At 42.7% G+C, this 23,868-nt stretch overlaps 1 protein-coding gene across 6 annotated transcripts in view; it reads left to right on the forward strand.

Annotated features, from left to right (window-relative positions):
- Positions 1-23,868, forward strand: part of Prom1 (prominin 1) — a 101,027-nt gene that overhangs the window by 35,757 nt on the left and 41,402 nt on the right. For all 6 annotated transcript variants that reach the window (XM_074042571.1, XM_074042575.1, XM_074042576.1 and 3 more), the window contains 4 exons: positions 8,418-8,623; positions 18,213-18,333; positions 20,228-20,291; positions 21,178-21,267. In XM_074042571.1, the coding sequence (XP_073898672.1) occupies positions 8,418-8,623; positions 18,213-18,333; positions 20,228-20,291; positions 21,178-21,267 (481 nt within the window). The remainder of the gene's footprint in view (positions 1-8,417; positions 8,624-18,212; positions 18,334-20,227; positions 20,292-21,177; positions 21,268-23,868) is intronic.

The following is a 23,868-nucleotide window of genomic DNA, read 5'->3' on the forward strand; positions in this document are numbered from 1 at the left end:
TTTGTTAAAAAGTAGCTTCACATTTAAATAATATTTATTGTGTACCTGCTCTCTGAATGTGTGCTTGGCTTGAATAAGAAGGAAGTGGAGATGAGGAAGATCCCGTGTGGTAGGGATGGACCAGATGGTTCAAAGAAGGAAGGAACCAGGAAATAAATACAGCAGAGAATCATAGAGAAAAACAGTTAATTCTGACCAGAAGGTTTTCCAAGGAGAAGTGACTTTGGGGCTTGATGTAGGAAGGATAAGAGCCCCCAGCAGGGAGAAGGTGGCACTGTTTATATCTGTCCCAGGCTGGGGACACATGAACACACAGATCAGGTATGAGAGAGGCAAGCATGTCAGCCCAAGAGGAAGAAAGGCCAGTTGGAGCCTGATCACAGGTGTAGAGGACGGAAGTCTCAGGAAGTATCAAGTCACTTTACGTGTCTCCTCCTGCCACCCGTGGGTTGTGGATTTCCTCCATTTGCACCTATGACTGACTACTTACACAGAAGAATGCTCTTTTGATTTTGGTTTGTAAGTGTGGGGTCCAGAAAACACACAGACAAATATGTGTTGCATTGAATGTAGGATAAAAATTTGTCACGTCCTCCTTCCTCAGCAAGGTAAGTAAGACAAACTGTTCTATTCCTCTTCTGCTATGAAGATGGTTACCAAGGTAACAATAAGAACATACATGGCAGACAACCTCACTGGTGAGCATACAAAATCTGAGTGTAAGTGTTCCTGGTTGGGGGGTGGTAGACAGGGGCAGCTATCTCTTGCCCAAGCCTCATCGTGTTCTCATTTTACAATGGTATGATACTCATCAAAAAAGCGAATGTAGAAGCCAAACAGGAAAGCTTCTCTAAAAGCCATTTATATCTGGCAACAGGGAAGACTGGAAATGATGAAGGATCTATATTGCCTTGCACGCCTCGCACGCACAGCCTTCCCCAGGACCGTGGAGAGCAGTTTTCATTTTGGTGCCATTGGCTTCATTTGTATCTTCCAAACAGTTTTCCATGTTGACTTGTACCCCTGTGCAGAATAAAATGACTGCTGCTTTTCTAGTCATATGAAAAACTAGCACGCCATTAGCAGCTGACACCCTGAATGCCCCCTGGTTCCATCAGGGAATGAATGGGATGGGGGCAGAGCTTCATCTAGATTCAGGTCTTGAAAGATGAGGTTCAGAGACCCCAGTGTGACTCTGAGGAGCCTGGCAAGTGTGAGCTGGCACTGGCCTGCCCCTATCCGTGGTAGGATTTAGTGGGACACCCCTCAAAGCTTGGATTGGCATTAGTTTTGGAGCTCCTAGACACCTGGGGAACCTGGATTAAGAAACACTGGGTGTGGATAAGGTGAACAAATGAACTGAATCCTCATGAGTGAAGCGAATCCTGCCCTTTTTAGATGTGGAGTTGGACCACGCTTTTTGCAGTTACCCAAGGAGAAGGGGTTTAGTTAAGTGTAGACACCAAAGAAGCAAAGGTACCTTTGGAGAGGAACTTTCTGGTTAGATTTAGTATGATAGATGCTGGTTGTATGAGGTTGGGTCCCCCCTCCCCTGCCCTAGGTAGCCCCTGAGTCAAAGACTGAAGGCAAATTCTTTATTTGGGAGGGATAGGGAGCACTGGCTGTGACATGGGGAAGGAAGGGCAGTCCTTTCCCCTGCGAGGGATACCACCTGTTCTGCAGAGGAGCCCTGGGAAACCATGCCAAATGCCAGCCTCCATGTTAGCCATGGGACCAGTAGGCTGGCTGAGGTATGTACACACCAAGGCTCACGAGGCATAGGTTAAATAGTGCTAATTCCCAAGAACTTGTGATCTTCCATGTTTCCAAGAAAGCTTTCGAACACAGATTTACAAAGCCCCCAGTGAGAGGTCTGAGAGGCACGCTGACGTGCTGAGGGCTCCAGGGCCTGGGCAGACACCAGGTGTCCGTGCCCACACAGTGCAGTTACACGGGGGAGGACTGTCCAGGTGAGTGGTCTGGGTGCCAAGTCTTACCAGCTCTCATTTTATTAGCTCTTTGTGGAGGTGAGCCCTCTGCTGGCTGGACAGGCCCTGGGCGGCTGAATCAGTGGCCTGCTGTTGGTGGCTCTTCCATGGACTCTTCATAAGGAAGTTCAGAAAGTTTCACAAGTGCCAACCTGTTGTTCCAAGGAGTGGCCTTGACTTTGGGAGGGAGATACAACTCCTCTTCACAGAACCATCTCCTTTCTGCACTTTAAGGGCAAGTGAAAAGCAGTACTTCAGGATCTTCCCTGACTTGTTTTGTTTGGTTGGTTTTGTGATGTTTTCTCTCCTTTGCTTAATGCAGTGTTTGCTCAGTTGATGTTTATGGAGCTGCATTGGGAGCAGGCGTTGTAGGGTTATAAACATGCCAGAGCAGGGGCCTTCCTCTAAAAAAATCACAATTGGTAAAGAGAGGCCAGACCACGTGGATGTTACAGCTCAATTTTGTTCAAAACTCTTGTGTTAAAGACCTTACCCAAAATAGCTCAATTTTGTTCAAAACTCTTGTGTTAAAGACCTTACCCAAAAAAGCTCAGAGTGTGACTGTATTTGGACATAGGACTTTTATTTTTATTTAATTTATCTTTTGGGTACTGAGGTTTGAATTCAGGGCCTTGTGCTCTCTCTCTTTCTCTCTGTCCTCTCTCTGTATCCTGTCTCTGTGTCCTCTTCTCTCTTCTCCCCTCCTCCCCTCCTCTCCTCTTCCCCTTCCCTTCCGTCCCTCCATTCCCCTCCCCTCTCTGTCCTCTCTCTCTCCCCTCCTCCTTCTCCTCTTCCTCTTCTCTCCCCTCCCTTCTTCTCCTGTTCTCCCCATCCTCCTCTTCTCTCTCTACCTTTCCCTCCCCTTCTCTCCCTTGCTATATAGCCAGGCTCAACTGGCCTTGAATTCATGATCCACCCACCTCAGCCTCCCAAGCACCGGGACTACAGGTGTGCACCACCATGCCTGGCTCCTTTCCTTTTTTGGTGCTTCCTCTGGTAGTGGGTACAGGACTTGAGACTTGTCCCTGCTGACTAATGGCCTCATTGGTGCTAAGTTATTGGGTGTGGTTTTGACCCTTAGTAAGTGTCAGGTTATCACACAAGGTATTCTGCAAGTTTGGATCCCACCTCCTTGTCTGTGAGAGGTAAGTGACTTAACTGGTTATCTTCTCAGAGGAAGATGACACGGCGCCAGTAAAAACATACATTCCCCTTTCCATGAGAAGTACACTCTGGGAAGCTCAGGACATTTAGAGAGAGCATAGTGCAGGGCAGGTCTCCCTGCCTGAGGTGAGAAGGACGATGCATTGAGTATTGCTCTGGCAGGCACTGGTCCAAGCATCAACTCATCTAATGTATTTTAAAGCACTTGGAGCAGAATAATGCCCAGATTCTGGTGCTTATTGGCATTTTTTGATATCATTCTTACACTAGCTGCATAAGGTCCACCCTCTGCTTGTTCCCATTCTGCAGGTAGGGTAACTGAGGCTCAGAGTAGCACTGGTAGCTATGCCTGGCCCCACTCCGCAGAGACTTTATTGTTCAGGTTTGGCTGGAGATTGGTGGTGTTGAAAAGCTCCCTGCGTGATTACAATGGGCACTAGAGCAGAGAATCACAGCTGCTAGGTGGTAGAACTGGGGTTCAACCTGCTGCATTGCACAGATAAGAAGCTCATCCTGCCCGATGGTCAGCATGGAAGGGGAAATAGTGAAAATGCAGCCAGATCCATGGGGGTATTTGTAGCTGGTCAGCTGTGTCAGAGCAGGCTGACCTTCCTATGGGAGAAATTAACCCAGAAGAACCAACTGAGTGTCATAGCGCATGGAGGTTCTGCCTGGCCACACCCAGTGGAATCAGCCGTTATAGCCAAGCTAGGGCCCGTTTCCCCAGCTTACCCAATTGTACCCATCGTGTTAGGCTGTTTCTAAAGACAGTTTCCTGGTCTTATTCAAGTCTCCTGACTGACACACTCTAGCAGATGAACTCAGTGTTTGTAACACACACTGTGAGGAACTCGTGGTTGGTGAGTTTGGGAACCTGTGTCCTAAGTGGTAGCAAGCCAGTGGGACCCTTGCACTGGAAGCACTTTGGGATGCCTGGGGTGACCCAAGGGGTATCTGAACTGCCCTCCACCCCTTGCATTTTTAATGCCTCATTTAAAAGTAACTAGTTGGGCTGGTGGAGTGGCTCAAGTGCTAAGAATGCCTGCCTAGAAAGCCGTAAATTCAAACCCCAGTGCTGTTAAAAAAAAAAGAAAAAGTAGTTACCATGGTAAAAGTAGCTGGTGGATTGACTCAAGTGGTAGAGTGCCTGCCCACAGGCATAAGGCCCTGAGTTCAACCCCTAGGACCATACACACACAAACACACACACACACACACACACACACACATACATACATACACACACGTACACACACACACATACATACACACACGTACACACACACACACAAACACACACACGTACACACACGTACACACACACACATACACACACAAACACACACACACACATACACACAGACACAATTTAGAAAGTTATTAGTATCATAAACACTGGTGTTTCAAATCTGTGAAGATCTACCATCAAAGGCACAAGTTTGCACACTTTCAGATTTCCTGGACCAGAAAATTTCAAAGAAGTGATCAGGAGAAAGATACAGAGACACCTCCTTTTATAGTGCCACATAGGCCATTTAAAATCTACCACACAACCTTAACTTTCTCCCCCCCATACACATATCGCCGAAAGGATTGTCTTATAAACTAAGCAGATTTAGTTTACTGGAAACCTCAGTGAATCTGCTTTAATTTTCTTGCTTCAATGTGGTTGGTGCATCCTCATCACACACTCCTCACCCCATCTCTGGACCAGTGTTCAGGAATTGTTAGTCTGAGGTCATGGCTCCCGTTCCATTATTTCATTGGTTTCCTAGCTTTCTACTGGATTTCAATTGGACAATTTTTGTGTGCCAGGTCCTGCTGTGGGTGCTTGGGAGGGAACAGTGAGTGTGACAGTCGTGGGTCTTGGTCTCCTGATGTATGGTGTAGGAGACGGCCACGTGGAATCCAGTTCTAATCAGGGTAAGTGCTGTCAAACGACAAGTGTGAAGAGGGATGCGCAGCCCCCTGGCTTCCTGGAGGAGGCAACACCCATGCTCACACTTGAGTTTCATCAGGAGAGTGATGAGGATAATGGTCTTGGGGAAGACCAGAGTGAGGAGGGAGAGAACAAGTGACTCTGGGGACATTTGATGATAGGGGACACCTTAAAATTGCCAAGAATAATAGGGATGTGAAGCCAAGATTGTGTTATACAGACCCGCACTGGGGAGCTTGGATGAAAAATGTTGGGACTCCATTGAGTGCTATGAAGTGAGAGGATGGTACTAGCAGATCTCATTTTAGAGAAGACACTTTGGAAGCTGTGGCCTTTGACCCTTGGACTCTAGGCAGCTCCTGGTTCTCTATCTCAGGAAGCTCACGTTGTTAGCATTTGCCACTTTCCCTCTAATTCTTTCCATAACTGATCAGCATTCTGCTTAAGAAGATTGCAGGAATCCAAATGAAAATTCCAGAACTTGGCTCTACTCAAGATACTGTTTCTCCAGTGCACACTCAAGTGTTCTAATCCTTTCGTGCTATGCTTTCCCCCTTGGTTTTTCTCTCTGTGGGACGTTACTGCCCTCCATGGTGGCCCTTCACTCACGGGACCTTTTCTATCTGTTTTCTTGATGCCTACGGCTTCTGCCACACACTCTTCAACTGCCTTGACTTCCACAGCCAGAAGATGTAGTCTTGGTTCTGAAGGTAAAATTCGTGCCTGCTATCTGTCTGTCTGTCTGTTTCATGTTGCTTTTTGTCTTTAGTCAGTGGCTGGTGTCACTTTGGTTAGAACTTTCTGTCTTCCCTGTGATGAATTTTGAAATTTTCTTTTCATTTTTGTTTGTGCATGAATCCTTAACTTTCTTAGTCTTATCTTCAGCATAATCTACAAAGCACTTAAGATCTTGGTGTGTCAAAAAATAATTTATGGAGCTAGACATGGTTGTACACACGTGCAATCCCCTTATTTGGGAGACAGAGTTAGGAAGATTCTGAGTTTGAGGCTAGCACAGGCTACATAGCAAAATCCTGTCCCCAAAAGCAAAAAATTATGTTCTGCCAGACCTTCTGTAGACTTTAGCCTAGAAGTTACCTCTTAAAATGATGCATTCTCCCTCCTGATACTGTCTGATATTTAATCAGTAACACTGGGAAGGTTGTGTGTAAATTGTAAAAGTTGTGCTTGTAGCTAAATTAGTGCCTCATAGACACGTCAATATTACTTCTTTTCTGGGTTTGAGTTCAGTGTCTCCTGGGGCTCGAAAAGGATTTTCAATTCCTTTAAAAGTAATAAATAATTTAGCATATTTGCTGCAAACAAGGTAAGAGTTTGGAGTGTCTCGGTTGGTTTCTTTTTTAATTATTATTAGTTTTGGTGGTATCAGGGTTTGAACTCAGGGCCTCCAGCTTGCTAGGCAGGCGTGCTACCACTTGAGCCATTCCACCAACCTTGGCTGGTTTCTTAATTGCTCACTGATATTAGTCCTCAAAGAAGGGGTAAAGAGTCAACTAGCAGTCGCTCTTTATGGTCAGGGGAAAAAGGTTAAAAGTGTGTCTGTAACTGAGGAATGCAGCAACATCCAGCGACTTTTTTCTTGGTAGCATTTTAACCTTAATATAGAAGTAGATAATATTCAAGGGCTACGTGCATCTGATTTAACAGTGAGCATTCGCTCATTGAGTTAATTCCTATTTATTGAATATTCATTGAGACTGGGCCCTTGGCAGAGGCATTTTCACATTAGTCATGTCATTTTCTGTCCCTCACAATATGCTTTTATGGAGCTCATGATAACGGAACACTTTTCAAGTTAGGGATCAGCAGTCCCCAGCTGAGATATCACTGACTCAAATTCCAACCTTTTCTGCCAAGACTTCATGTTTTCTTCTAGGACCGTTACTGGATGAAAGTCAGTCTACTCCCCTTGTGACAGGCCAATTAAGTCAAGACACAAGATATTGAGGCTAGGAAGACTACTATTCCAAAAACCAGTTAGACTAGAAGAAGCCAACTTGTCATAAAGTTCTTTCTGCTGAGAAGCTGATTTAGAAGTAGTTAGTTTATGAAGACAGTTGGTGGCTGATCCCAGACTAGTGGGTGCCCTATTACATCAGGTGGCCAGATGTCAACCACCAATTCTAATTGCCTAGTCACAAGATAATTTGTAGTTTTGCAAATTTCAAGGACAACAATCACAATTTGCTCTGGCTCTTCTTGGCACTGATTAGTTTGCACACGTGTGGTTCCTGACGTATTGCACAACGGACAGACTAGAGGCAGGAGCTGCCCTGAGGCTCTCATGGTGGTTTACCAAACTCATGGTAATGAAAGAAAATTACTGTGAACACAAGTGAGGTGAGGTGACCGGGGAGTCAGATGCAAGAGCTGGTCTCAATGTTTGGCTTCACGACTTGTGTTTGTGCTGCTGGGTTGCCGCTGCCATTGCTGTCTACCTTCTTCTTTGCCAACTATTAACCTGTGATTTTGTGCCAGTCTTTAGAAATGTGAGTAGCTGTTTGCAGGAATTGTTACAAGATCAAGTTCCATCATCCAGTTGCATTAATTTTCACTTATCACAGTGATGATGAAAACATACCTAGATCCCATAGTTGTATCTAGAAGTTGGGCTGGATCCTTGGGAACTCTGGACCCATCCAAGGCACCAGCTGCTGAGCCTCGTGGATGTGACATGGAGGCACCATTTATTGAGTGTCCACACTGTGCTAGGTAGTTGATTAGGCACATTCTAATATCACATAGTCTCAAATTTTCCCAATAACCTAACAAGATGCTTGCTGTTATCCTGGATGGAAAAACGGAATGGCTTATGTTTCACTTCTGACTTGGAAAGTCTGAGGCCTTGTTCTCAATTTAGAAGATTTCAGATTCCTTTATAACTATGAATTTGTCACTAATTCCATCAGTCCAATCCAACTCAGGTCTTTAATGACTTCTACCTGTCCTATCTTCCTGATATAAAGCGCTCTATATGTAGATTATTCATTCTTGCCAAGATTCATCCCACTATATATAGCAAAATACCTTTGAGTTTGAAACGAAACAATTTTCTACTTTACCTTGTACATCTTCTTGGGAATTAAGAGAAAGATAGTAACTGGTGGGTCCCATATTCTAACAACTCACTTCTCTGCTTCCTGAAATGGAGATTTTTCCAAAAAAATAGGAAAATATGTCCATACATGTTAAGACTCAATTCACAATGGCCAATAGATTAAAAAAGTGAACTGTGTACACTGTGGGATGTTCTACTTCCTGGTTTGTCTAAAGTATGCTGATTTTTTTTTTTGTTTGACTTACAGATAGTCTCCTACGAGATTGGTGTCATTGTGTGTGCTCTCCTGGGACTGCTGTTTATCATTCTGATGCCTGTGGTGGGATATTTCTTTTGCATGTGTCGTTGCTGTAACAAATGTGGTGGAAAAATGCACCAGCGACAGAAAGCAAGTGGGCCCTGCCGGAGGAAATTCTTTGCAGGCTCCCTCTTGGTGATCTGTGTACTTATAAGGCAAGTAGAACTTTGGACAAGAGCTCATTGGGTTTTATGGTGAGGAGAAATGTCTCATGTTTTAACTGTTTAACCCATGAATTTGTTTGTTTCTTTATTTTTTGTTTCTTTATTTCTTTGTTTTAGAGACAGTCTTGCTATGTAGCTTAGGCTGACCTCAAACTCGCCATGTAGCCAAGGCTGGCCTCCAATTCCAGATCCTCCTTGTTCAGCCTCCCTAGTGCTGTGATCACAAGCTTATGCCACCACACCCAGCTAAGCCTGTGCGTTTAAAGCAAAATAAAACAATAACAGAAGCAAACAAAAACAGGCAAGGGAGCTGAGTGTTGGTGGACCATGCCTGTAATCGCAGTTACTTGGGAGGCAGGAGGATCTCAATTGGAGGCCAGCCTGAACAAAAAAGCTAGGGAGACCTGTCTCAGAAACAAAATACAAAACTAAAGGACAAAGGGCATGGTTCAAGTGATAGAGTGCTTGCCCAGAATATGTGAGACCCTGGGTGTACACACACATACACACACATACACACACATTCACACACACACACACACACACACAGGCGAACGAAAGTGCTTATCTAGGATGATTAAAAAAGATGTCACTGTCACTACAAGCTAGCCTAGTATAACCTATCTGATCAGCCAGCCCTTTGGTGTTTGTCCCTCTTGTACATATCCTGATAAATCTTGAGCTGTAGAAAGCATTTGGTTTCCAGGGGCGCCCTCCTCTGATGAGATGGTTCTCTGGAGACTTGACCGCATGCAACAAGGAATTTGCTGGTTGGTTCCAAAGACATTTTTGCTCCCTGCAGTACTGGAGATTAAACTCAGGGTCTTGTGCTTGCTAGGCAAGTAGTCTACCACTTGAGCTACACCCCAGCCCTTATGCTTTTCTTCATTTTTCAGATAGGGTCTCACAACCTTCTCCAGGCCAGCCTTGGACTACAATCCTTCACCTCCAAGTAGCTGCGGTCACAGGTGTGAGCTATCACGCCTGTTTGGTTTTTGTTGTTGTTGTTTGGCTCTTTCTTTTTTTCTTTGTGGGGTCTTGTGTTTGCTAGGCTGGTCTTCTACCACTTGAGCACGCCCCCTCCCTTTCTGCTTTAGTTATTTTGGGGATGGGGTCTTGTGTTTCTGCCTGGGCCTGCCTGGACCACAGTCCTCTTGTTTGTGCTCCTCACATGGCTGGGTTGATAAGTGCATGGCAGCACACCCAGCTTTCTATTTGGTGAGATGGTGTGTGTGAACTTTTTGCCTGGGCTGGACTCAAACCATGATCCTCCCAATCTCTGTTTCCAAGAAGCTGGGATTACAGGTGTGAGCCGCCCCACAAGGATTCTCTCTTTCTTTTTTCACAAGTGTCTCAGAAGAAATCCTCTTGTTTTTGAGACAGGGTATCTCTAACTTTTGCCAGAGCTGATCTCAGTAGCCAAGTTTACAGGTGTATACCACTATACCTGGCTCCCAAAGGAACCTTGATGGATGGATGCAATCCTTGCACTGGGAAATTTAAGAATATTGTAGAATGCAAGTACCTTTCTAATAATTTCTCAACCCACTTTTCTTGAAATTATTGTTTACCTACTTCCCTCTTTAGAAGTCTAGAACACACTTCCTCACTCAGGATGTATGTCTGCAGTTCCTGCTGCTGACCCCCTTTTTCCATTGATGAACAGGTCAGAAATATATTGCTTTCTATTTTTTTTGGCAGGACTGGGATTTGAACTCAGAGCTTCATGCTTGCTTTACTGCTTGAGCCATACCTCCAACCCTTTTTGCTCTGGTTATTTGGTCTCGCTTTTTGCCCAGACTGGCCTGGACACAATCCTCCTATTTATGCCTCTGGCTGTAGCCTGGGATGAGAGGTGTTCACCACCACACTCATCTTTAGATGCACACTGCTTTTGAGACAAGGATGTTTTGTTGGGTCCAAAGCAATTCCTCGGCTGAGGAATGTCATGAGGACACTGGGCCATTTGTGATTTTTGGTTATTCTGCATTTCTTTATTCACTCAACGAATGTTTCATACAGCAACAGAAATGAAGTGCTTACCACATGAACACTGCTAGGCCTCATGGGTATAGGCCCAACAAGGGTTGGCAGCCATCATTCTCTTGGTCTTTCTCCAAGCACCATATTTGCTCAGTGGCTGTAAGATTTTTTAAGTTTTATTAAGTGAGGAAATAATTGTGAATTTAAGCACAAAGTGTTGAAATTGGGGTGAAATTCTCACTGTAACTCAAAAGGGAAAGTCTTAAAACATGGCTGCCAGGAAGGATCTATTTAAGATGCCTTGTCTGGGTGTGGACCATTCATTGTAAGGTAAGGTACCCCTGAAAGACCCTGAATTCACTGATGGCACAGACTCCAAGGCAAAGTGGAGAAAGGCAGGTGCAGACCTTGTGTGAAGCATGATAGCTATGATAAAAACAAAAGAGGAAGGAGATGTCAACATTTGGTTATATTTGCAAAGAACGATTATGAGAGGATGGGCAAACCCTTCCTCTGGGAAGGAAACAGGGTCTTTGGGCAGAAGGAGGAGGAACTTACTTCATGCTACAGCTCGGCTGCTGGTGTCTTTGGAATTATCTGGAAGCACCAGGCTCAGTTTGAATCAATTAAACTAAACTTAAACTTGAACCACAAAACAGTCCTTATAACTGATAAAAGCCAATGCATTACAACTTTTTCTTTTTTAAGCAAAGACACACTTTTGCTAAAAAATGGTGAAAAAATAGACCTTAACAATACATGTGCAATCCGGATCTGAGTGAATGTCTTAGCAAACTTCCTGTGCTGTTGGTTAGTCAGGGAGCTCCTTGTGTTCTCTGTGGGATTGAGCTGCGGCCATCTCTTCTCTTATCTTCTCGCTTTCTAATTCTGCTTCTGTCTGTCTGTCTGCCTTCTGTCCTTTTCAGTTTCTGCCTCTCTTTTTTTCTGTTTCTGCCTCTTTATCTGACCCTGTCTTGTCTGTCTGTCTCTGAAAATGAGTTGAATCTGTTTCTTGACATTAGATTCTGAAAGGCAATTGAGAAATCTGGTCAATGGTCATTCCAGATGTCTCTGTCTCTCTCTGCTTTGTGTTAGAAGCATTCTCAGGAATGCACAGACCCTGCAGCTTTGGAACTAGTTGCCTCCTCCAGAAATGCCAGTGACAGCCCAAAGCCCCGTCAGACTCAACAGGGGTCCCTTCCCATCCTGAAGGCAGATTTCCTTGCTTTCTCCATCCAAAGCCTTGGCTGGTCATGTTTGTCCTCATCCACGAACACTCTAGACATCCAAGATTGGAAAGTGTCATTTGAAAATTTGCCCTTCGGACTTCCTATTAGAGTGTTTACTTACTTAATAAGTTAATAGTTTTCACTTGGTGTAAGTATATATGTTATCCTTGCAGGAAAATTCTGTCTCACACAGTTATTCACCTACCTGAATAAATGTTTACATATGTTGTAATGAGCTTTCAATTTTTTCAAATGAAGCATATATTCTGCATTGGATTCCTCTTTTTTAAATTGGATTTTTTTTTCATTTTGTCACCCCTCAATTTTATTTTGTTTCATTTATTTATTTTTATTTTTATTGTGCTGGATGAGGGTACATTGGAGTATTTACAAAGGTTCTTATAATGTATCAATTTGACTTTTATATTTAATTAATTAATTAACTTGTTGTGGCCCTGGAGTTCCAGCTCAGGGCCTCTTGCTTGCTGGGCAGGTAGGTGCTCTACCACTTGAGCCACGCCCCTACCTAAATTGGACTTCTGTTTGCATTTCATATAATTATGTGTTGCTTACTCTGAATTGACTGAATTATATATGTTGTTAAAAACACCAAAATATATAAACTAAAGCCACAAAGTAGAAAATAAATTTGACTTTCATCTATATAAAATGAGTGCTACAACTATTTTTTATTCTTGACATTCAGACCCCTCAAACAGATTTAAGTAAGTTTTTTCTTTTAAGTGTATTTTATCTGGAAAATTCTTTTTAAAAACGCATGCTATGATTCTACAGTCACCTACACATACACTTAAAATTTTTTACCAATCAAGGAAAACATAAATTTGAAAATCATAATTTTAGATTTCAGTCTAAACCAAAGTTCATCCACTGTTTGAGGTTGTGACAAATTTTAAATGAATTTGATTTCACACAGTACATTGAATTTATGGATAAAGTATAAACAGGTCTAAATGAGAGTCGTGTGGAAGAGTTTTCTTTTTTGTCTTACTTTAAATTCAGATGAGACGCTTGAACGTCTTTTCCTTGAACTTTTCAATTTACTGTGACTGTCTTAACGTCTTCCCTCTGAAACCCCACTGGTTTGCAAGTATCTTAAACATCATGAGGTGAAAAAGAGCTGAATATTGCTTGGGAGTAATCAAAGCTAGTCAAGAAGATTAAAGACTAGAGGACAATAAGATTTCTATATGATGATTAGATGAAAGGGAGAAGGAAGGATGTCATCAAAATCAGAACATTTGGTGACATAAAGAGGGACAGAATGTCAAGCAGATTAGAAAGCCAAGGATGGAAGTGAGTGGAACGTTCCCTGCTTCCTGCAGGGACTCTAGGTTATGGCAACCTCAGCAGACGTTGGAGCCTGCCTGGTGACAACTCATTTTTGATACAATTAAAAATAAAATTGTTTCCTAAACTCAGGACTCAATTCCATTTAGTGATGCTAACTCTCACAGTTAAGTGAAGGTGGTTTTAAAATTAGTCTTGGCTACTATTCTTTTTCACCCATCCCTTTTTATTTCAAAGACTTTTAACTTTTTATTTGTTTACTGATTTTTGGAGAACACCATAGGTGTTGAGGAGCCCGCTTCCCTGGTGTGTGCGCAGCACATGTCATCACACTCTCTCTCTGAGTTTTTCCAAAGGCACCCGTGGCCTGTGAGTCTCCCCGGGACCTGGACACATGTTTATATAGTCTGTCTGTCTGTCCGGCCACCAGCAGCAGATTAAATTTCCACCTCTCGTGTGGACTGATTCAGCAGACTGAAAGCCAAGGCTCCTCTCCTTTTTTTCCCCACTTGTCATCACTGCATATTTTAGAATTTTAAAAAAGACCATGAAAAAGAAAAAGAAGAAGAGCCAAGTCTTGACTTCTTCTGTGTGTTTCTAAGTGTCTGAGCGCTGGAAGTCAGCCTTGCTGGTGATTACTCTGGTGAATTGAGTTAAAATCATCCCCAGAAAGCTGGCTGGCTGTTCATTTTGTATTAAGATGTGGTTGTTAATTCTTGGCTTGGAAGTCAGAAACTTCTAAAAAAATAAAATAAAAATTAAGATTAAACTATAGCATGCCTGAAAAATCATGAGGTTCTCCAGATGGGAGATGAGAAGTCCAGTTATTAAAATTTTAATTTAAAAAAATCCTTGTAAAAAGTAAGAGACCAGTTATAAACTGTAAGCATTTATTTGGCTCCTGTGGCTGATTTCAAATAGTAGGAAAACAATTGCTCCAAATTTTAAAGATTTAAGAATTCAAAGCTTTTATTTTGAAAGCTTTAAGAGCTTCCAAGTGTGTGAGAAAATTGTTTTCTCATAACAAAATATAGAAGATGCATTGCTGATGTGCTATGAAAATAAATTCTTAACTTCTGCTAAAAAATTTAGGCATTTTGTTGTACTGTATAAAAGTATATGTTTTTGATAGCTTAAGGCATTTATGTCAAGTGCTAGACATTCACTGAAGTCTTACTCCCTTTTTGTGTTAAGCAGGTTTCTCTCAGTATCCTGATATATGAATAGTTGAATGGTGGTTGCTAAACAGAAAAGCATTAATTCTTTTGATTTTTGATTTTTGCTTCAAAATATGTTGAACAACAACAATGAAAAAGCATCATTCCTTTATTATGTATTTGTTTAAATAGAAGATTTAGATTAGGAGTTGTCGATGGAGACCATCAGAGAGTCTGCACAGTATTTAAAGGATTTTTCTTATTAGTTGATCGAGGAACCTTACATAAGAATCCAGATTGCCAGATGTCTGTGGGTAATGGAAAGGTCTGGCAATAGTGGTCTGCCGTCTTGGTGGACTTGTCGCCCTGCCCCCACCGTGATCTCCCAGCTCTCCCAGCGCCAGCCGCCTGTCACCCTTCATGCTTCTTGCCTGCCCATATGGGCCTTTAACGTGTTGTCTTTACTTCAACAATAATTTACAGAAGAATCAGCTTTGAAAGTGGCTGAATTCTATTGCAGAATTCTGTTTAATACCGCTTCTTGGGTGCTTAAATTAGAAAACAATTATTTTGATTGGATCCATTGTTGGTTAGCAGAAATGTGGGTCTTTATGCATCTGTAATAAGAGATTCAGCGTTGTACTGATCTGTGAGCAAAGGCACTTAGCTAATAAAGGAAGGAAGAGAGTCTGACCTCGACACTGTGCACATATGATTAATGCTCTAAACAGGCCGAATGAAACCATGGCCCAGTCCTCCTGTCCACTCTCACCGAGCGCCCTGTGACAAAACTATTCTGCAAAGCCCAGGAAGTAGTTCCACCCCCTCTTAGGGAAATTAAAGATGGGTAGAAACAAAGACAAATTGGAGCAGGAAGTGTGATGCACACATCAGAACTGGGGAGAGCCCTGGGGAATTCACGACCTGAAGTCTCTTCTCTTTTTGGAGGTAGGTGAAGGAGTCAAAAGAGGGTCAAGTGGAAGTGGAAATCCAAGTTCACTGTGACTTCCTGTATGACCAAATGGCTCCAGAGTTCAGGAATGAGTGCATAACTTGGACATGTTAGAAAGAAAAAGCAGGGCCCCCAGTACGATAGCAGGCGAGTGGGGGTCATCCTGACTTAGTCACGGCACAGAGTGTTTTCTTCCGGGCACATTGCTTAACTCAAGTTTTGCTTCTGTGTGTCTCCTCTGCTCACAACTCCAAAATCACTATTTTTGGCCACTTGGCCTAATTTGGCATGAAGACATCATTCAGTAACTGTTATTGCTATGGCATGATGTCTGCCTCATAAAATACCAGTGCAAATTTAAGATGGACAGTAATTCCAAATGGCACAAAATAGCATTAATACTCATTTTTTAAGGTTACCGTAAGAAGGAACTCCAACCTAAAAAAAAACCTACAGAATTTGTAGACATCCAGAACTTTCTACATTGCAGCTTGAGGGATGCTTATCCAACCTAAGTTGGGCTAGATGTAATTTACTTAATTAGATCTAAAGATCTTTTCAGTTTTGAGATAATAACTGAATTTTTCAAACTTAACACAGTGAGCTGGCACTGTCCCAAATCTTTTGCTCCTGCTCTAACACTTATCCCCCTGCGTCTTGTTAGCCAGAAAAAAATCTGCTCAATATTGTGTGCTGTGGAGACATTTTGGGGTCTGTTTGGGAGACTGTGGACCTATGCAATACTGCTAAGGGAAAATGGGTTTCCAGTGACACCAGCAATGAACCACTGTTCCTTGGAGTACATCAGTATTCCTAAGTGGGGTGAATGACTGTCCACATTTACTTAGGACTCAAAAGTTTCGTGGGGACACATATTTTTCAATGCAAAGAACAGGACAACTTTTTCACCCTACCTGTAAATATGCAGGTAATAAAGCCGAAGAAATTACTTGTGCTTAAGAGGGAATGTGTTGATTTTCTTTGTTTTATGAGGCTTGCCTATTATTTGCAAGTTTTGCTCAAAAAACATACCTACATTTTCCATTCGGTGATTATAAAGTAAAACTTTGGGTTTTTTTCTTCTATTGTAGGAAAAACATGCAGTGTTGTGCTGTTTATGTAATTCTGCTGCCACCTAGTGGCCAAATCCAGCAGGCCCTTGGCAATTCTTAAAGTTTAACATTTTACTTTGTCTAGCTCTCCCTCTCTATTTTTCATTTTTTTGGCTGCACTGGAATTTGAACTCAGGGAGGCACTCTACCACTCAAGCCACCCCTCCAGCCCTAAAATTTAACATTTTATTTTTTTTATTTTTTTTTTTTGTTCAATTTTTTTTTTCATTTTTCTTTTATTATTCATATGTGCATACAAGGCTTGGTTTATTTCTCCCCCCTGCCCCCACCCCCTCCCTTACCACCCACTCCACCCCCTCCCGCTCCCCCCCTCAATACCCAGCAGAAACTATTTTGCCCTTATCTCTAATTTTGTTGTAGAGAGAGTATAAGCAATAATAGGAAGGAACAAGGGGTTTTGCTGGTTGAGATAAGGATAGCTATACAGGGCATTGACTCACATTGATTTCCTGTGCGTGGGTGTTACCTTCTAGGTTAATTCTTTTTAATCTAACCTTTTCTCTAGTTCCTGGTCTCCTTTTCCTATTGGCCTCAGTTGCTTTAAGGTATCTGCTTTAGTTTCTCTGCATTAAGGGCAACAAATGCTAGCTAGTTTTTTAGGTGTCTTACCTATCCTCACCCCTCCCTTGTGTACTCTCGCTTTTATCATGTGCTCATAGTCCAATCCCCTTGTTGTGTTTGCCCTTGATCTAATGTCCACATTTGAGGGAGAACATACGATTTTTGGTCTTTTGAGCCAGGCTAACCTCACTCAGAATGATGTTCTCCAATTCCATCCATTTACCAGCGAATGATAACATTTCATTCTTCTTCATGGCTGCATAAAATTCCATTGTGTATAGATACCACATTTTCTTAATCCATTCGTCAGTGCTGGGGCATCTTGGCTGTTTCCATAACTTGGCTATTGTGAATAGTGCCGCAATAAACATGGATGTGCAGGTGCCTCTGGAGTAACAGTCTTTTGGGTATATCAAAATTTAACATTTTAATGTTCAAAGACTTTGCTGTAAAAATAAAGGATTGGTAGTAACCAGCCAACACTAAGAGCTCTTAAATGGTTCTATTTAGGCATTTTAGATGGCTTGAAAGAATGCTTTATTTTCCTACAAGATACCTTTCATGCAGCATTTGTGAAACTTTCTGAAGAATATGCATGGAGAAGTGTCCTTTTCATAATTACATATGCACGAATATCCATGAAGCAGAGAGGCCTCCAAAGAGAGCTCTGTCACACTGCCCCTCGGAGTAGCCACAGACTATGACACATTAATTTCCTTGCTTTTGTACTTTGTATCAGTGAACTAACACAGCAGCACTCGTGTGTGTGGCTTTTTACTTAGCATTGAAACACTTAAGCAACGTATTTTTTGTTCAACTTAGACAATCCACAAGCTAGCAGACAGAGAAACTGAAAACACCAGAAGGCTCAGGTCACTGTGTCATTTGGTACTTTCCCCTAGAGACTTCTTTGGGGGTGGCAGAGGTGTGTGGTGTTTGCGTGTGCCAGGGAGGGTGACTGAGAACCCTGAAGACTTTCTCTCCTCCACAATGTGTTGGGAAGGTTGCTCAGTTATGGAAGTCATTTTGAGCAGAATACTTGTTCCAAATGGAGATTTGTCCGCTGTGAGGTCTGTTTTGTGGCTTCGTTTTTGGTGGTGGGTCAACTGTGGGATCTTGGCAGGAAGGCTGCAGCAGGTGAAGAAGGAGCCTGCCCTTCTTAGTTAGCCCTTCTGGCTAACTAAGTCCTGCTGTGCTGGACTGCAGATCGAGGAGGTGGTCGTAACTGTTCTTCCTTCTTTCCTTTTCCTGCAGCCTTGGCATCCTCTATGCCTTTTTGGCCAACAACCAGGTAAGGACCCTGACCAAAAGCACTCAGAAACTGGCAGACAGCAACTTCAAAGACTTGCGAACATTCCTGAAGGAAACCCCAAAGGTAAAAACAACAACCTGACCTTTTGTATTGTTGGGGCCTCTGAGTTCCCATGTGAGTTTGGGGCCTCATTTGAACCTTCTGAAAGCTCAGCAAATCCATGTAGTTGGTGTTACCTTTAGGGTTGCAGATGAAAAAATAAAGTCACAGCAAGTGATGTTTCAAGAGTCCAAAAGCAAACTTCAGAATTAGTACTTTTAAATTTTGCTTCATTTTATTCTATTAAGATATAACAAAATTACAGCTCATATTATAAAAATACTTAACAGTTTTAAGGGCCTCATCATTTTTTTTTGAAGTTATTAGGTACACCTTTTCCTTCTTTTTCACAGTATAGTTCACTTTTCATTTTTCTCTTTACATATTTCTCTTTCATTGAAATATTCTTGCTTTACAAACATCCATCTGTTAATATCTGTATAGATTATTACCCTAGACAATGAACAGTACAGGTGTGTCAGATTCCTCAGAAGGACCCACCCCCGCTCACATGCATGTGTGCACATGCGCACACAAGTTATCTTTGGGAATGGGCACAGAATGGCTAATGGGCAGTGATGGGCAGAGGGCCCTTTTCTCGTGTTTTCCAGGAGCGTGTTGATGTATACGTATTCAGAACACTGTTTGCAAAAATGTCTGGGCAGCAACCTGCCTAGATGTGTGATGCTCGTGGTACCAACACTGGGAGGTGGGTGCCAGCTCCTAGATTCCTTAGAGAGAATCTGCCAGACCCATGGGCCTCTTCATACAGACTATGTGCTTCCAAGTTTATTAGAAGTGTGTACTGTTTTTTTTTTTTTTTTGAACTAAAAGAGAAACAAGTGCAGGCATTTTTAAGTCCTGAGAATAGAGAAGTTAATTTTATCCACAGTTCTATGGTGTGTGTACAGATGGAAATATTTCCCTTCCCAACTTATGAATAAAAATTTATAACATTTTTTACCTGACATTCTACAGTCTCCAAGGAAACTTTTTCTACAAAGCTGGCAAAATTAGCAATGACAACCGGTGAAGTTTGAGATTGCGTTCATCATCTTAAAAAGATAGTAAATCGTGGCTTTGGAGAAAACTTATCTGGTTCAACACAAACAAAGAGCTCTGACAAACTAACAAAATTGGGAAGAAGGTGACTAGGCAAGTGACAGACAATAAGCTGACCCCAAACAGAATTAGACATTAACCTTACTGTGGTAATAGCAGAAATGAAAATTTAAAGAACAATGCACATTCATTGAGAATTGGTAACAGTTGTTGAGAAATGATAACCCAGTGTTGCAGAGGGAGTGGAGCCACCATAGACAAGAGGACAGGCAGCCCCTTTAGAGGCCAGTTGCCAGTGATCAATAAAATGGGCCTCGTGCTAGACCTCAAATGGCCACAAATTGGTAGTTCTTCATGCCAAGAGTTGGATCCATCTCCTAACCCTTGGAGTCTGGGATGTCCCTGTGATGGACTTGTGACTAGTAGAATGCAGCAGATGTGACCTTGGGCTAGTTTTGAACTTCAACTTTCAGAGAGGCCTTGCAATGTTCACTCTTACTCTTTCACTGCTGGTGATCCTGGGGCCACCATGTACAACCCCCTCACGTTAGTCACTTGGAAGATGCAAAGCCACCTGTCCCCGGCCACCTCGGTCCCAACAAGGAGATCCATGCGATCAGTCCACCCAGTCCATGAGATATAATAGAGCAGACACATAATAAATTCATAACAAGCAAATTTGTTTTGTCCAATAAGCTTCAGAGTGTTATTCAAAAGTCAGGAATGGAAACATCTCTAGAACTTGCTGGTTATTTCTTGTTCCCAGGTTAACTTTTGCATGTTAAATCTTTGTTTATTGTCTCTATTGTGATGGTGGATCTTAGAAGGGCGGGTGTCATGTGATTTTCTTTTCCAGCAAATCAACTACATACTGGCCCAGTACAACACCACCAAGAACCAGGCATTCTCAGATCTGAACAGTGAGTAACAATTGTGGTTGGATCACATTGGTGTTTTGTCTCAAAAGATGCTACAGCACCTCCTACGAAACAGGGACTAAGAAGTAAAGTATGTGAAGGTAGAAGAAAGACAGAAAAATAACTCCATAGATAATGGACAAATTATAGTCTGTTGCTGGATGATTAAATTCCAACATTTGTTGAAAGCTTCTGTTTCACAGACAGAAAGGCTTTGGGGGTTTTTATTTTCTATTTATTGCAAAGCTTTTACCTTCTTGTAGTCACTGGTATTCTTACTCCCTGTGTAGAAGAGGAAGTGTGTCCCTGACATGTGCCCTGTTAAAGTGGGCTTCAGAAATAGCTGGGGACAGTGCTGGTGCCTGATCGACCCCATCAGGTAGAACTCACACACAGCTTGGCTTAGTGGCTCTCAACCAAAGGGTGACATTTGACAACACGAGGAGACATTTGTGGCTGGCATGATGAGGGGAAGCTGGGGAGTGGTGGCAGAGGCCGGGGATGCTGCTTCATATCCTACGGTGCTTAGGACAGTCCTACAGCAAGAGACATGTACCCCAAATGTCAATAATGCCACCATGGAGAAACCCTGGTATAGCTGAAGGAATCAGCTCAAGATGGTAAACACTGTGTGCCCAGCACAAATAGTCTATGAGTTCATGGTGACAAAATTTTTGCTGGGGGACATGGGTGTGGGGACTTTGAAGCATGTGTCAAAGCCCCTCCACAACAGAGTCAACATCCGAACAGGGTCCTCTCAGGACAGAAAAGAGGAAGCCATTTCCAGGCTGCAGAGTCTTGTGATGTAAGGCGAATGTGTGAGGGCTGAAGGAAGAAGCCAACCTGTCCTGGTCAGGCCTCACTGTCTCTTCTGCTTCTTTGAATCCAGGAATTAATTCGTTGCTTGGAGGCAGAATTCACAAACAACTAAAACCTAAAGTGATCCCTGTTCTTGATGAAATCAAGGCCATGGCTACAGGTAAGCATGGTGGCAAAACTGATCGAAAGTGCTCGGTCTAGGAGTTCCTGGGCTTCACAGGGTCACAGGGTTTACCTAAAAGTTGACCAGGAAGAGAACCCTGTCTGTGGCCACACAAATAAGCCAGGTAGAGATATAGTGTCACATAGTTTGGTGATGCTTTCTAAAGCTTGTGACAAAGCTATTGTACTGAGAAAAGCCATTTGAAAAAATAGTGCAGAATTTGATAGGGCCCACTACTTGTTTTTGTAAATAAAGTTTTATTAGAACACAGCTGTGCTTGTTTAAGCATGATCTGTGGCTGTTTTTGTGCTGTGATGGCAGAGGTGAGTGGATGTAACAGAGTGTATGTTCCAGCAACTTTTAGTATCTGAATTCTAGTGCTTTCTAGATGAAAGACAAGAAAAATGGATTTCATTTTTCTCTTCAGCCTACAAAAAGTTCAACTTTTTCCTTTAAGCCAACATGAATAAGTCAAAGTTTATTTAGCCTCTGTTGGTGCCAGAATTTCTTAAAATGTGCTTAATCTGCTCCAGCAATTTTTTCTTTTTTTTGCTAAAAATGTGTTGCAGTTTTACGTGTTTCACAAACTTGGAAGAGAACAGAAACATGCAGTTCCTTAGAGAACATTATATTTGCGCCACAGGTCAAGACCCATAATGGAAATGAACTCTGGGCTGGTGAAAACTTAAATGACTAAAATTAAGAATCTGAGGGGTCTTTTCCACTTAATTTGGAAGCATAATATATGTGATCTTGGTAGGCCTGGAATGACTCCCAGAGTTATAACCCAGTAAATATTTTACAGGCATAAAATGTATTGAGGCTTTTGGAAAACATATATTTATTACCACAGAGTCCTTACCCCAAGAAGGAATGTTAACCATAACCCAGAATGTCTATAGATGATGACACACGTTTCCTGGGCTATCAGTTTATCATCTGTCTTTCTGTGGTTGTTGTTACTTATCTCTTGTGTGAAAATAAGTTACCTTGAAGTCAAATGAGGGGGCTGTGAGAGGTAATTCTCAGAACATGAAGTTACGTCAAGATGCGTGGTGTGTGGTGGCCAGCAGGCTCCTTTGCGTTCTGCTGTGTGTTTCTGGTTGTAGCCTTGTTCTTTTTTGTTGTTACGGTAGATATTTATTGAGTCCCTACTATGAGCTGGTACCAGGTTTCCTGCTTTCTGAGAATGCTGGCATGGAGGTGGGAGGGTTGCAAAACTGACACCCCAAATGCACTTTGATGGCCTTCAAAACTACTATAGTCTGTGATATTGTTTTCCTGTCTTTCCTTTTTTTTAATTTTTGGAGGTATGAGGTTTGAACTCAAGGCCTCACACTTGAGTCTTTAATATTGTTAAGATATAAATTGGAATGAAACCAAGAGCAAAGATTGAAGCAGATTTTAAATTTTTTCTGTTTAGTATTTGAGACCAGGGGTCAATTCTGGAAGCTTCTTCCAGGTGTCTAATCAGATGAGTTAGTGTGGGTGATAGCCTCTCCTAAGAGCCAGTCCTACAGACCTGTCAGGACACGCCTGGAATCACAGACCCCCAGTGTCTAAGAGCTAACACATGGGCTCCCTAACTTCCAAACCAGAGTTTGCCAGACGCCATAGAAAGGTAGGAGCAGAAATGCGAGGAGACCATAGCTGCTTTTGGTGAGATTCCTTGGCACAGCAGTAGTGTGTGGGGTGTGTGTGTGTGTGTGTCTGTGTCTGTGTCTGTGTCTGTGTCTGTGTCTGTGTCTGTGTCTGTGTCTATAGTTTTAGCACTCACATTTTGTGTGGTTGGCAAGGAAGGGTGGGGCAACCAGGTTTGGAAGGCATCCACACTTTTCCTTGCAACACTTAATTACAGTTTGATGTTCTGCCATCAGTTTAGTGAGCCACAAAGCAAAGTCCTGACCAGGAAGACAGCTTAAAAGAACAACACCCTCTGGCTTCAGTTTCATGCCTTTTATTGCTGAGGCTTTCAACCACTGCAGAGGAAGTTGTAATTACCACCTCCCTAGTCTCCAAGAGCTCCCCCTCCTCTTCCCTCCCCACCCCTAGAAATCAGGGTAGCAAACAATTATTTGTAATTTCCTAATATAATAATAACATGTCCTAGGCTGTGGGACTCCCAAAGTAAAGCTTAGACTCACTGCCTTTGAAGAGTGTCAGTCTAGCTGGGCTAATCCTCACGTTTCATGGTGAACACGGTGGTGGTCTCAGCGTTTACCATGAGGAAATTGGCTCATAGGGAATCAAGCAATTCACTCTGGTCACACAGCAAGTAGTGAAGCTGGGATCTATACCCAAACCTGCCTGAACCTAAAACTGTGCCCTCAACTGGTGCACTAGGTTTAATTCCAGCTCTTTGAATATTCGTAGCCAAAATGTGGGTGTGATCCATTTTTATGTGGATTCAACTGGACTCGAACTGACCTCTTCAAAGTTGGGCTGAGATGCCTCTGCTGCTCATATGGTGATGCGTTCCCATCCTGCTTCTGGGTTGGTGCTTGGCCCCTGCTTCCTGTCAAAAGGGAAACCATGCAGGAGAGCTGTGCTTGTTGGAGGAGCTGGCCCAGCAGCCTGTGCTTGCTCTCAGACATGCCC

This window comes from Castor canadensis, chromosome 9, assembly GCF_047511655.1.
Source record: "Castor canadensis chromosome 9, mCasCan1.hap1v2, whole genome shotgun sequence".
In the NCBI taxonomy this organism is placed as follows: Eukaryota; Metazoa; Chordata; class Mammalia; order Rodentia; family Castoridae; genus Castor; species Castor canadensis.